Source organism: Triticum aestivum, chromosome 2D, assembly GCF_018294505.1.
Source record: "Triticum aestivum cultivar Chinese Spring chromosome 2D, IWGSC CS RefSeq v2.1, whole genome shotgun sequence".
NCBI lineage: Eukaryota > Viridiplantae > Streptophyta > Magnoliopsida > Poales > Poaceae > Triticum > Triticum aestivum.
The window spans coordinates 585,135,833-585,150,573 of record NC_057799.1 but is presented as its reverse complement, the minus strand read 5'-3'; the positions used below and the strand labels follow the sequence as shown (position 1 = coordinate 585,150,573).

General features: G+C 48.0%; 1 protein-coding gene across 1 annotated transcript; it reads right to left on the bottom strand.

Annotated features, from left to right (window-relative positions):
* Nucleotides 1-695: 695 nt before the first annotated feature.
* LOC123055979 (transcription initiation factor IIA subunit 2-like) lies at nucleotides 696-3,625 on the bottom strand. Its single transcript, XM_044479767.1, has 3 exons — nucleotides 3,508-3,625; nucleotides 1,192-1,310; nucleotides 696-1,001 (listed from the first exon to the last, which is right to left on the bottom strand). Exons 1-3 carry the CDS (start codon nucleotides 3,623-3,625, stop codon nucleotides 864-866), a joined length of 375 nt encoding a protein of 124 aa, XP_044335702.1. The 3' UTR covers nucleotides 696-863.
* Between the last annotated feature and the right edge of the window lie 11,116 nt (nucleotides 3,626-14,741).

The window sequence follows — 14,741 nt, the reverse complement described above, 5'->3', positions numbered from 1 at the left end:
TCAAGGGCAACAGTGGTTGGAGAAGTGTGTTACAGTATCTTTCATGGTCAGTAGCAATCTCTGACCTCAACTGAAAGGTGGCCATCGCCAGTGGAAGCCACCTCATGCATGCAGTTATTATTCCTTCTCTCTCTCTACCCTCTGGCCCTACAAAAAAGCAGAGAAGAGAGCAGGGCAGAGCAGCTCTGCTCACTCTTGTCACCGGTCATTCGCCTCAGCTGTGCATGTGCTCAGCTCATCTCTGATTCTCTTCTCTGCCACCATTACAAGTTGCAACAATAGCATGCTGGTGTCGGCTTGGTACTGGAGCTCAGCTCGGCACACACATCTCTTGACTTTTCCACCCGAAACTGCAATGCAAAGCCAAGAAAAATGCTCTGCTTTCTGCTTGTTCTTGGCACAAACAAGCATTTCCCAGCCAACAATCCCAGCTACTCCCTCTGTAAACTAATATAAAAGCGTTTAGATCACTATTTTAATGTTCTAAACGCTCTTATATTAATTTACGGAGGGAGTACATATTAATAATAATATGGCAGGCTGGGAAACACCGGCAGCACACAAGATCTGCTAAATGTCACATACATTTCCAAACAAAGTTTTGATTGCTACTGCTCATTCCAGTCACCAGTTATATCAAAAGTTCAGGAAACAACAGTACACGACACGGATCGAAAAAAGTTCTGTGGCTGCGATGCGATGCTCTGCTCTAGGATCGCAGAGCATGAGATCCTTCTTCTACAGGTACCCATGGATTATGAAGAGGGGGATGTGGTGGCGGTGGTGGTGGTGGTGGAGTTCTTCTCTAGCGGAGGCGGGGATCGAACGAGCCCCGCCTCCGGGAGCCAGCTCATGTGAGCTGCTTATTGGCTGAGTAGTTTGGAGTCGCAGGCCACGATCTTCACCTTGCCGACCTGCTCGGTCGTCTCCTCGTTCTTGAACTGCGCGTCCGTCAGGATGAATGTCCACACGTCGCAGAACCTGTAGGTGTGCAGATGGCCCTGCATATACACAGAAAAAAAAGGGACGGGAGTGAGTATTACCCTGACGAAGATTATCACTCTAAGCTAGTAGATGCAGTGAGAATCATAGCAACGAGGAGAAAAAGTATGAAACTAGAGCTGAATTTCGTGGCGACAACATTAACCTGATGGATTATCAGTGCAATACGGAATTGAATTATCAGCACACAGTCTGAACTACAGCTGAAGCAGAGAACAGGGTGTGCAGATGGCCTTGTAAACAGAAACGGACAGGCATGAGGAATGCAGATGCAGTGACGACCATGTCAATGAGAAGCAAGCACAAGTCTGAACCAGAGCCGAATTTGTGGCGACGGTATTAAAAAGCTGGAAATATCTCCTCCCGAATCAGTCCACGTGTCGACTACAAGAGATCCATTACACAAAAGAGGTTTCCTATAACGGCAAAGAGTATCTGGGTTTTCTGAACCAATGCACTTCCGACTCTGACTCATCCCGTGTCGCCCCTGCGCGGCGATCGGGGGAACCCTAGCGCCGCCGCGTCCTCGTCCCTCCCCCGACCTCTCTTCCTCGCCGCCGCCGGGCAAAGCCCGGTCGGCGTCGGCGTCGGCGGGATCTCTTCTCCCATGACTCGCTGGATCTGGCGCGGGCGGATCGCGGCGGTTTTTGACGGCGCGCTGGAGGCAGGGCGCGCTGGCGTGGGCTTGGGGCAACGGCAGGGCTCACGCTCGCGGTTTCCCCTGGTGTACGTGGGAGTCCGCTGGGGCGCGCGGCGGCGGCCCTCGGCAAGCGGTGGCGGGCGCTGGGCTCTCGGCGGCGCTCCGCGTGTGCAGGCGGCGGTGGTCACTGTGCGCGGTCGGCGGCTCCGTCTCTGACCCAGACGGCGCGGGGGATGGCGGCGGCCCGGCGTGGCCGGCGATCTGGATGCGGTGGTGCCGGCGGCTCGCTGATCTGCCGGTGCTCCAGGGTTCTGCCTGGTGGTGCTGATGGTGACGGCGGCCCGTGCACGAGAGTTGGATCCCTTCGAACTGGTCTGGATGAAAACTTGCCTTCGGCGTCTGCTAAGGCCGGCGGTGGCGGCGCTATCTGCGTCGTTCCCTTCTTGAAGGCATCGCCGTGGAGAAGTTCAAGGCCACTCTCTGCTATCTCCGGAGGAAACCTTAGATCGGATGATCGGATGACGGCGGCGCTCTGGTGTTGTTCCTCCCTTGGGGGCGTCATTCTTGGAGGTACACACGTGATCGAGGGACCAGAGGACAGATTCTTTGATGGAGCGGTGATTCATCCTACAGACTGATGGCGACGGATCTTGACGGCGTGGCGCAGTGCAGATTCGGAGTTCGGTGTGGGAGGATGGACTCGCGCAGGAGGACGACGCTGTCGGGCGTCGTGGTGGCGTCGATGGCAGAGAGACCTGGCATGGTACATGCAACAATACAGCTCTAAAGATGAATTGGTGGCAGGTGGCTGTGGCGGCCTCATACCCGGCAGGTCCTGGTTGAGGAGTGCATCGGACTGGTAGGTGCCCCATACCCGGCAGGCGTCCTGGTTGGGACCTCAGGTCTTAGATGTTTAGGTTTGGCTGTGATGTCTGTTTGGTATTAGGCCCAGACTATATGCGCCCCTTCATTAATTGGATAGGTGTAGCGACAGTTGTTGCTTAGACTGTGGCTTTAATCTTGCTGTTGTATGGCTTTGTAAGGTCTTGTGAGAATAATTAATAAAGTGACCGTGTGCATCGCACAGATGCAGAGGTAGGGGGTCATCCTCCTTTTTTTAAAAAGAAAAAAAGTTGTTTTTGCAGGAACAGTTTCAGCAAATTGACAGGAGATTGGTCGATGCCAGGTTCCACCCCTAAAGTTGCAACCAAGAATGCAGGTCAACGTCAGAACACACACCGTCAACCCTCTGGAAGAACTCCACACAAACAGCAACAGCAATAAGAAATCATGCAAATCAGAAGCTCCTTTTTTAGTTGTAAACATGCATTATGTCAACATGTTTTGTTTTGCAAAAAGTTCTTTTTACACAATTCCAGATTTACCGCAGATTGTGCGACATCCCTAGAACTCAGAACAACATATACAAACAGATTCCCCAGGACCTTTGCCCTTTAGGAAACAGTGAACCATATCTAGTAGGATAGAAAGCATCCATCACCGGCCGCCTCGACCATTTTTCTAACTCATAACAGAACCCGAGCAAGGCGACAAGGCAGAATCTGGTTAGCGATTTTGTTAATGCTGATAATTGAGTATCGGGTCGTCGTCGTGCAGTGAAGCAATTTGTACCCATCCTTTCTGTCGTAACACTGTCCAAAAATGCCAACACTTTCGCGCGCTTGTCAATGTGTATCCCGTGCATCGATTGTGTGTGTAACACGGCTAGTGCATGAGCTTTAATCAATAGTACGTGTTTCCTTATTTGTGCGGGCGTCAGTCTTAAAGTAGTCTGCACCAAATCAGAATGCCAAAAACCAGGTCACAGGCTTCACGGGTCCATCATTTGTCCTTTTTTCACAGACGTACGATGCACCGCGTGCTGCATTTTCCAGTTGCATATAGGACAACACGCTGATACTGTTCACCCACCGCCTGCTTGCTTCGCCCAACATCCAGAGGTACCTTGAAGGCTTGAACCATTGGCTTGGCTCCACCTGCTGCTTGCCTACCTCAACATAGGCAGGGAGCGTCTAGCAACGGCGTTCTTTAACTCGACTGGCGCCTCTCTCTGATCGACACGTAGGGGTGGGCTGCGTCTATCTTGCCAAACCCTGCGCGCCACCCACTACGCTGCTCCCGCATACCCATCCTGCTCTGCCGCGCTCGAATTTAAAAGGGCTCCTTGGGACAGATTCGGCGAGCAGGCGCATGAAGAGCAGAGTGATTTGCAAGCACAATTAGTAGTTTTGCTTTTCCAAAAGCTGCACCAGACGGCGTGAAACAGTAGCCTTATACAGCCGGATCCAGTTCCTCTGGCTTTAGGCTGGTTCGGAGGATTCTCATAGAAAAAGCATAGAAATAAGGATTTCAGAGCAAAATTTTCTATAGATACATTTGGTTTGTATGAATACTATTTATTTTCTATGCTTTTGAAGAAAATTACACATCCACTTGTTCATTTTACGCGTAGGAACGAGGCAAATCAATTCCAAGAGGCAAGTGTCATTCTATCAAATTCTTATACTACTCATAATTCTTACATTTTGATTTCCTCAAATCGAATGAGCCTTTAGGAGGGAAGTCAGACAATGCAACACTGCCCTAACTTCCCTTCGTTGGCTTTCTAGAAATTATGAGCTAACTCAGTGATTTGTAAACGGTAATCGCCAACAAAGATTCATGACAGTAACACATCTACCTTGATTTGCAGAACGGTGTGTGACCCCCGACTTCTCTTCTCCATTTTATATAAAGAAATATTGTGCCTCTTGCAAGTCAGAGGATCCGGCTCCTATACAGCCGTCCGCCCCAAAACCGTTTCAGATGCCCGGACAGGTGGACCGGTCACTAACTAGTCACGAGAAACCGACCTAACCAAACACCTCAAACCGCCTTCAAACGCCCCGGCTGATCGACACCCCTCTTATCCAGCCCAAATCTAGGGCAGATATAAGGCGGCCCAGGCGCGTCCGCCCGGCCCACCTCTGGCCCAGCTCGACCCCACAAAACCCCCCTCCGGAGCAAACCCTAGCCTCACTTCACCCTGCTTTACTCCACTTTCTCCAATCCGCCAAATCTCGAGCGCCCGCGACCATGTCCATCACTGGAAGCCACTCCGACGGCACCTCCAGAGACGAGGACGAGTTGGCGCTCCGTATCGCGCTGGAGCGCTCGCGGGTGGTTACGGGCGGCAGCTCCGGTTCAGGTGCACTTCAGGTGTGACGTTGCATGTTGCCTAGCGCCGGCACTTCTCGCCCCGCGCACGGATCTATGAGGGTAGCTCTATCGAAGCCGCCCATCCGGCGACCTCCTCCACCTTCGGCCGCTGCTCCATGCGGGCAACGGTGGTTTGTAGTCCCCGCTCTGCCGGCGCTGCGGATGCGGACTCCGGAATCGGAGGTACCCGCGGGCCTCCACGAGAAGCAAAGGGCAAGGAAAATGGGAGCCGCGTCAGATGTGGCTGCGCAGTCCTCCCATCGCTGTTGCGTGATGTCGGCGGTGCCCGACGAGGATGAGTGTCTCCTCTAGTGGGTGTACCGCCGGTCACTTACGATGGCGAAGACGGACGCCCGTGGCCCCGGAGGATCAACGCCAAGCAGCTCCCGCTCGGCATTGAGGAATTCGAGCGGGAGGCGTCAGGGGCGGCAAGGGTGGCCAAGCTGAAGCGTAAGTAGGACCGCATGGGTACGGCGCTTGAAGGGCTACGTCGTCATCTCCGATTCATCCTCCGACGACGGGTCCAACTTCGACGGCTACAACATCGACTCACCTCCTACCGCAGACGCCTACGACCGGAAGGGCAAAGGGCCGACGAGGAAGTGGTGAAGCTCCGTCCTCTCATATCTAGCTCGTAGTAGCTAGCTCCTATTATCTAGTTAGAATTTGTCGGACAGTTTGAACTGTGTGAACTATGACTGTCAGATGATCTTTTGGTGATGTTTATATGTGAATTATGCTCGTTTGCTATCGGTTTAGAGTCATTTTCTTGTCGATTTTGCCCGTAAGGTGATCTACGCACTATGTTGCATGATTTTGTATGAATATAAGGTGCCAGATAATGATTTTGTTTGAATATAAGGTGTCGGATATGAGATACGCGGTTGTGGACGTGCGGATTTGAGGACTCATCGGTCACTGTCCGCGGATGCGCCGACGGGCGTATAGGGTGCCGGATTTGGCAATTCCGGCTGTTGATGCTCTTAGGTCATTGGTCATAAGTGTTTGTTTTGTGTAGCATTTTGAGAGAGAATTGTTTTGTGTAGCCTAGATTGCAAAATATGCTCAACAAGCCTGGTTGGCCGAATCCTGACTCGTACTCTCTTCGGTCCTTTTTAGTCTGTATATATGTTTTTCCCGGAGTCAAGGCATCTCTACTTTGAGCAAACTTATAGAAGAAAATATCAATATTTACAATGCCAAATCAATATTGTTAGATTCACAGTATATATATTTGGCATTGTAGATGTTGATACTTTTTAATATATATTTGGTCAAACTTTGCAAAGTTTGACTTGACCTAAATATAATTCACCGAGTAAATAGGATAGGAGGGAGTATGTTTATCCATAATATCTTTTCATGATGCCTGCCCATCTCTTATCTATCCCTGCTGCCAATGCTCCAACTCATAAATGAGACATCCCATAAAGTGCAAGCTACCAGCGGCACATGACGCCCGCCTCGCTTGAGTGGCATGAATGTGATAGGCCGGCCAGTGTGTTGCCCGACAAAATGCCAGGACGGACGCCGTCCTACTCTCTCAGCTCCACAGCCTGACCGAGTGCAAGCTAGCAGCGTTATCTGACGCCTGCTCTTTTGATGACCATGAATGTGATTGACCAGTGAACTGACGCCTGCTCTTTTGATGACCATGATTGTGATTGACCAGTGAATAATAAGTAGTTCCCGTGGCCGGACGTGTCCTCGACGCGGATGGTAGTGCATTATATATATATATTTTTGGCGAAGTAGTGCATGTGTTTTTGGCCATGCTCCACAATTTTTTTATGATCTTACTGGACTTGATTTTATGCTCCTTGGGTGAGATTTTACGCTCCTCCCTTATTCTTCCTGGCTGCGGACAACAACAGAGGAGGGGTTGATGGAAAGTTTGGTACCGTGCTATCTAACACAGCCTCTTATTTTTGTCTATCTATTTTTACATCCATCTTAAAGTAAACATGCCCAGCTGGCCTACTCCCTCCCCTAGAATAGCTCGGACTAGGCCATCATACAAACACACGTAATGCAAACACACACACACACACACACCAAGCAAGTTACTGAAGCTGGTAACAAACAAACTGACTGACGCACGCCTTGGGGCGTCCCGTTACACAGCTCAGCTCAAGTTTCACAGGCTAGCAACTACTCCATACTACCCTACGCCATACTCGGGGGTTGATTTTAATGCTTGAAGTTGCTCGTGTAAACTATTTTACTCCTTGGAGGCTGCAGCAAAGTCAGTTCTGATGCCTGGTGGCTATGCCAATGCTCATAAATTAGACATCCAATGGAGTGCAAGCTAAAAAAGAGAGGAGGAAAATGGAGTGCAAGCTTAGACGTATAGCAGCGGCACGTGACGTGACGCCGTCGAGGCCGTGGAGTGGCAGGCTCGTTCGCTGGGTCACCATGAACGCCAGTGGGTTGCTTGCCCGACTCAATAGTTATCCGTGAAAGGTGCCATGACTGACGTGACGCCAAACACGTGCATCCGCGTGAGTCTGGCATGGAGTGCAAGCTAGCAGCTGCACCTGCGCAGCGCAGCCTTGACCAGGCACGCTCCCTCATCGATTGTGATGAATGTCATAGACGCGTGAAAGGTGGCAAGTTCAACATGAGGGACGATCGATTGGCTTTGGCATGCAGGACGCGTCAGAAGAGATTTTACGATCTCACTGGATTTTATGTTTGCTCCCCCCTTAGATTAATAATATAAAACTACCACAATTCGCGTTAGGGTTTCAAAAAACTAGAAGAACTTTATTTTTGACTAATGACTATCAGAATCGGAGTCGACTGTTTCAAAAAACCCAAATGGGCGCGTGTTCTACTATTGACCGAGATTATGATAGGTCGGGCCCGCACTTAAACGAACGGTTTGTTTGACCGTTAGCTGACATTAGGGATGTAAATGGTACAGATAATTTCTGTTCCGAATCCGCATCCGCATCCGCATCCATTTTTAAGAATATGGTATGCACTTACACGAATCCCGCGGATATGAATATGGAAATTGGTCAACCGGATGTCATAATCGGTAAAAGAGACACTGCTATGTGGGCCCCACATGTCAGCTAATGGTCAAACACTAGTCAAACAGACGGTTCGTTTAGGCCTTGGCCCGACCTGTCATAATCGATCAAAAGTAAAACACCTGCTCATCTGTTTTTTAAACAAACGACGCGGATTCTGATAGTTATTAGTCAAAACAAATTTCTAGTAGCTTTTATTAACTCTAACACGAATTATGGTAGTTTTATGCTATTCACTCTTGTCGTATTATTTTTTACTTAATGGCCCTTGGAGGATCTTATTTCGCTCACTAACCTCGCCCCCAAAACTTATTTCATCGCCGGACCCCTCCATCCGCGCCTTCCCGATAGGCGCCTAACTTACACGTGAAGCCGCCGCACGCCAAGGCGCCATTGACCACTGACGGCTCACAGGCGTCGGTCCTGCCGCCAGTGTGGCGCTGACGTGACGCAACTGACTAAATGGCGCTATTTTTTTTCGATGTACCGCTATAACGTTAGGATTTTGAAATATGTAAACGCCTTTTTAGTAGGCATTTATATTTACTACCTCTGTCCTGGTTTACTGGTCCCGTTTGTATTTTGTGCTAAATTTTGACCTTAGATATAACTAATAAAATGCTAATACATGTACCAAAAAGTAATATCATTGAAAACTATGTTCAAATACGAATCCAATGATATAGTTTTTGGTGACATGTATTATTATTATTTTAGTTAAATCTATGGTTAAAGTTTGGCACAAAATACTAAGGGGACTAATAAACCAGGACGTAGTTAGTATGATACTGGAGTGTTCCTGCGGGCCTGCCTGACAAACTGACGTGTCTTCTTTGGGCAGAGCGTTCGATTTATTTTACACTAGCAGACCATCTGAATTTTTGTGTAAGGCTCCCGTTTAGTAAAGTAGCCAGATCCTCAAGTATTGTCATTTCTCTCGCCGCCAAATTGATAGGCGCTTTTGGTTTCTATAAAAACGTTTGCCAAGCATCAGAATCATTGACCCACCTCCATTGTCACACAAAACCGCCATTTGTGCCCATCTGAGCGTTTTCCCCTCCCCCCACCAAGGATGTCGCCATTCCTAGCATCAAGGACGTCGCCATTCCCTGTGGCCACCAGAGCTTCTTCCCATCCTCATCCACAAAGCAGGTATTTGTCCACTCCTCGTCTTACAAGTGACGCTGGCTACTAAGACTCGTGAGGCCCTGAACACGAGCTTGAGGATCCTTGCCAACCAAGATGAAACATTGCGCATGTACCACTCTTGTATAACGGACCTGGAGGTCAGCAACAAGCTTTTGATTAACGTCCTCACCAGCGTCACCATACCACCACTAGATAAAAATACAAGTATCAATAAAAACGGAGAATAAATGAATCCACCCAAATTAGCGTGTTAAGCTTGGGGGGATTTTGAGGCCCTTTGTATCCAATGTCGCTTTTTAGTTAAAATTTCAATTAGAAGCCATTTGCTTGGTTTAAATAAATGTGGACAATCATGCTTCCTAGACTAAGGGAGGAGTCTCATCCAATGAGTCATGGATGATTAGATGGATGCTTCATGTTGATGTTTTGCTTGAATTTGCTTTGAATCTTAGACCTTGCTGTATGCTAAGTATTTCTGCTTAAAGAAGATGATTATAAGTCTTCCACATCTTTAGTATAAATCTGGAGGAAGAGGTTGACAACTTGATGGGATAGGCCACCATCATTTTCAGTTTCCCTTGTGATTGCTTGGAGAAATCAAAAAACTCATGATCGAGGTATGAAGTTGGGCAAGAAACTTGTCAGTGTCAAAACCGGCAGACCACGGGGTAGGGGGTCCCGAGCTGTGGATCTCGAATCGATGGTAACAAGGATGAAGAAGATGGTGTTTAACCAGGTTAAGGCCCTCTCAAAGAGGTAATACCCTACGTCCTACTTCTGATTATATTAATGAGATGTATTGAGTACAAGCTTGATCTACCTCGAGATCGTAAGGATGGTTCTAACCCTAGGGTTAGGTGAATGAGTTTGTGTATATCTCCCTTCTACGAGCTAAACCCTTTGGCTTATATACACGCCAAGCAGGGTATCTAGGGTTACATAGTGGGTTACAGATCAGGGATGCGCATGGAGGCGACAAGATATGTCTTGGAGTATACGTCAGGTCTTCGGTAAATGTGCTCTCGATCACGCCTAGATGTGAGCCTTTCGGAGTCCTTCCATACGCAAATAAGGGCCTCTAAGCCCAACCCGGAGTCCACGGGCCAGCTAGGTTGGTATCCTCTAGTCCAGGACACTGTTTGTAGCCCCCGAACTGGTCTTCGACGCCAATAACGACGTCCTTGAACTTCGGGTCCGGACTTACCCGAGATCTTTAGTACTGCGTTTTGATAAGCTATCATTTTTCGGTCCTTGGCGTCAAACTCGCCATTCACCTGGGAGATAGCAAGGTTGAAATCGCTGCGGACCTCGAGGCGTTTTACACCCATCGAGACTGCTATCCGGAGCCCATGCAAGATGCCTTCGTATTCGGCCGCGTTATTAGCATCAGTGTACATGATCTGCAGTACATACTGTTGTGGTTTTGTCACGGCAGATGCCCTAGTGAAAGGACTTAGGTGTGCAGCCATCACGGCGTAGGTTAGCTTGAAGGGGTTGAGCGGGACGAAAGACACAAGGTTTACCCAGGTTCGGCCCCTCACAACGAGGTAAAAGCCTACGTCCTGCTTAGGTTGTATTGATTGTGTATCGATTACAAGGGAGCGGAATCGCTTGAACTAGCTATCGATTAATTGTTTCCTCCATTAACCCATCGCAGGGTCTCACCTTTATATACACAGGTCGAGGCCCTGGGCTTACAAGAGTCTAAGTCAGATCACACAACGTGACCAACTCGGGTTCTAAGCCGCCCTACCTTGCCAGGCAAGTCGCCATCGGGCGGCTCACACCTCCAAGTCTTGGGTCCTCAAGAGGCCCGCCTCTTAGCCGCCTCCAGTCTTCATATCTTCTTAGGCCCATTTAAGCCTTTACTCTTGAGTCGCCAACAGTCTAACCCGACCCCTCCTGGGCAGGTCACACCGAGGGGTTATACCTCCAACACATACCGAATACTATCACCTGTTTGGTGATGTGAGCACTACTCCAGCACCTAGCTCAGCGAGCATTTTTGAGCCGTCGAAGTACATGGTCCAATGGAAATATGTGTTGTACTCTATAGGGAGTTCGACTTCTGTCCATTCGGCTATGAAGTGTGCCAACACCTGAGATTTAATAGTTCGACGCGGCCGATATGTTATCTCAAAGGGCAAGAGCTCGATGGCCCATTTGGCTATACGCCCTGTAGCATCCCTGTTGCTAATTATATCACCGAGGGGACTTCATACGTCACATTTATCGAGCATTCTTGAAAATAATGCTAAAGTTTTCGTGACGCCGTAAAGACGAGATAATGCTACTTATTGAGCTTGCGTTGTTTTTTCCCTTGAAGAGGAAAGGGTGATGCAGCAAAGTAGCGATAAGTATTTCCCTCAGTTAAGAACCAAGGTATCAATCCAGTAGGAGGAACACACAAGTCTCCAATAGTTCTACGTGCACAAACAAACAAGTACTTGCACCCAACGCAATAAAGGGTTTGTCAATCCCATCACGGTTACTTGCAAGGATGAGATCTGATAGTGATAGGTGTAAAAGATAAGTAAAAGTGCAAAATAAAATAAAAGGTAAATAAATTGCAGCAAGGTATTTTTGTGTTTTTGATTTTATAGATCGAAAGCAATATGATAAAAGGTAGAGGGCCATAGTTTTCACTAGAGGCTTCTCTCTCGAAAGAAAGCATACGGTGGGTAAACAAATTACTGTTGAGCAATTGATCAAAAAGCGCATAGTTATGATGATATCCAAGGCAATGATTATGTATATCGGCATCACGTCCGAGGCAAGTAGGCCGACTCCTGCCTGCATCTACTACTATTACTCCACACATCGACCACTATCCAGCATGCATCTAGTGTATTAAGTTAACAAGAACGGAGTAACGCCTTAAGCAAGATGACATGATGTAGAGGGATAGGTCCAATCAATATGAACAAACCCCATCTAAAAGGATCGATATGGTTGACTAGAGGGGGGGGGGGGTGAATAGGCAACTAACAATTTTTAGCTTTTCTTCACAAAATAGGTAAAGCAATAAATATATTGTCTAGATATGCAACTAGGTGAGCAACCTATATGATGCAAGCAATGACAACAACAAGTGCAAGCAAAGGATACAACACAACAATAGCTTGCACAAAGTAAAGGTAAGAGACAACCAAAAGTGGAGCCGGTGGAGACGAGGATGTGTTACCGAAGTTCCTTCCCTTTGAAAGGAAGTACGTCTCCGTTGGAGCGGTGTGGAGGCACAATGCTCCCCAAGAAGCCACTAGGGCCACCGTATTCTCCTCACGCCCTCACATAATGCGAGATGCCGTGATTCCACTAGTGGTGCCCTTGAAGGCGGCAACCGAACCTTTACAAACAAGGTTGGGGCAATCTCCACAACTTGATTGGGGGCTCCCAACACCACCACGGAGCTTCACCACAAAGGAATGTGGCTCCGAGGTGACCTCAACCATCTAGGGTGCTCAAACACCCAAGAGTAATAAGATCCGCAAGGGATTAGTGGGGGGAATCAAATTTCTCTTGGTGGAAGTGTAGATCCGGGACTTCTCAACCAATCCCTAGAAAATCAACAAGTTTGATTGGCTAGGAAGAGAGATCGGGCGAAAATAAGCTTTTAGAGCAACAATTGAGTTAGGCTAGGAAGAGGTGGGTCTTCTTGAGGAAGAAGACCCCCCCTTTATAGTGGGGGGGGGGTGAAGGAAATATGCCCTAGAGGCAATAATAAAGTTATTATTTATTTCCTTATATCATGATAAATGTTTATTATTCATGCTAGAATTGTATTAACCGGAAACTTAGTACATGTGTGAATACATAGACAAAAACAGAGTGTCCCTAGTATGCCTCTACTTGACTAGCTCGTTTATCAAATATGGTTATGTTTCCTAACCATAGACATGTGTTGTCATTTGATAAATGGGATCACATCATTAGGAGAATGATGTGATGGACAAGACCCATCCGCTAGCTTAGCATTATGATCATTACAGTTTCATTGCTACTGCTTTCTTCATGACTTATACATGTTCCTATGACTATGAGATTATGCAACTCCCAAATACCGGAGGAACACTTAGTGTGCTATCAAACATCACAACGTAACTAGGTGATTATAAAGATGCTCTACAGGTGTCTCCAATGGTGTTTGTTGAGTTGGCATAGATCGAGATTAGGATTTTTCACTCCGGGTTTCGGAGAGGTATCTCTGGGCCCTCTCGGTAATGCACATCACTATAAGCCTTGCAAGCAATATGACTAATGAGTTAGTTGTGGGATGATGCATTACAGAACGAGTAAAGAGACTTGCCGGTAACGAGATTGAACTAGGTATGATGATACCAACGATCGAATCTCGAGCAAGTAACATACCAATGACAAAGGGAACAACGTATGTTATTATGCGGTTTGACCGATAAAGATCTTCGTAGAATATGTAGGAGCCAATATGAGCATCCAGAGATTTTCATTCGAAAGATGGCGACTCCCACCTCCCACCCACCCTAACCCCTAGCCGCCGCCACCCCACCGGCGATCTCCACGCCTAGCCGTGGTTTTTGCCATCTAATCCACTCATCGTCTCCGGCGTCCTCTCCCGAAGCCCCTGGTTGTCATCTCAATGGCTGTTCACGCGTCCATCTCTCTAGGGTTTGATTTCAACCCAGGGATGGGCTTGGCTCAGGAGATCTGGCGCTCTTTTCACCGTCTTGTTCATCCATAGGAAGATTCTGGCCACTTCATCATGGTTGTCTCGTTCGCTAGGCATTCTTTCAGATTATCCGAGGAGAATGTAGCCTTGGCTTTGGAATCAACAATTGGTGGATATTGTTCTCAGCTAAAGGTTTCATGCCTATGTGATCAGGTTTTCTCTTTTCATGTCTCTTCCAAAGAAGTTGGTTTTTTTTTATTCTGCATCAATGTAGCTTTGTTTGCCCTCAGTTTAAGTGTTTCTTCCATCTCTGGGGCCATGGTGGCCCGGATTGGACGAAGGAATTTTGTCTATGGTAGATTGAATGTAATGAGGAGTGGACAGTGGTTAGTCCATCTAAGCATCGTGCCAATCTAGGTTTATTAGCCATGAAAAATCCACCTGTCAAGTCCTCTCTTCGCTCTACTTCTAGGTCTAGCCCTGCTAAGAGGCTAAGATTTGCTACTTTCATGAAGTATGATGCTTGTAAGGGTTATTGCTATTGCCCCACTGCTGATGTAGTTTGACTATCCGCGAGGGTGGTTATGTTGTTGACTATCCTGAAAACCCGGCCTCCACAACGCCGGGCAGCTCTCCATTACCATCATCCCCTCCAGCCAGCCCAACCTCGCCGCCGATGACAATTCAGTTTGGATCCTTTCCTCCATCCGGGATCGGTTGGTTCGCTAAGCGGTAATCCCGGATCTCCTGGGATTTCAAAATCACCTGGGCCCATTCCAATGGTTAGTTTCCTTTCGGACAGCCCCAACACTCCATCATGTGCTTTAGGCCCGGCCCATGGATCCTCCGCAGACAGTCCTCACACTCCACCACATGTTTTGGACATGGCCCATGGATCCTCCTTGGACAGCCCAATTATGTTATCTAATGATGATTCGTCTGGCACTACATCTCCGGCTTGTCTTCCGTCACCAAAGGAAATTGTGGATGATTTACAGAGTTTCAATGAAATGATTGAGGATTTGGCAGTCAAATACTGGGATTGTCA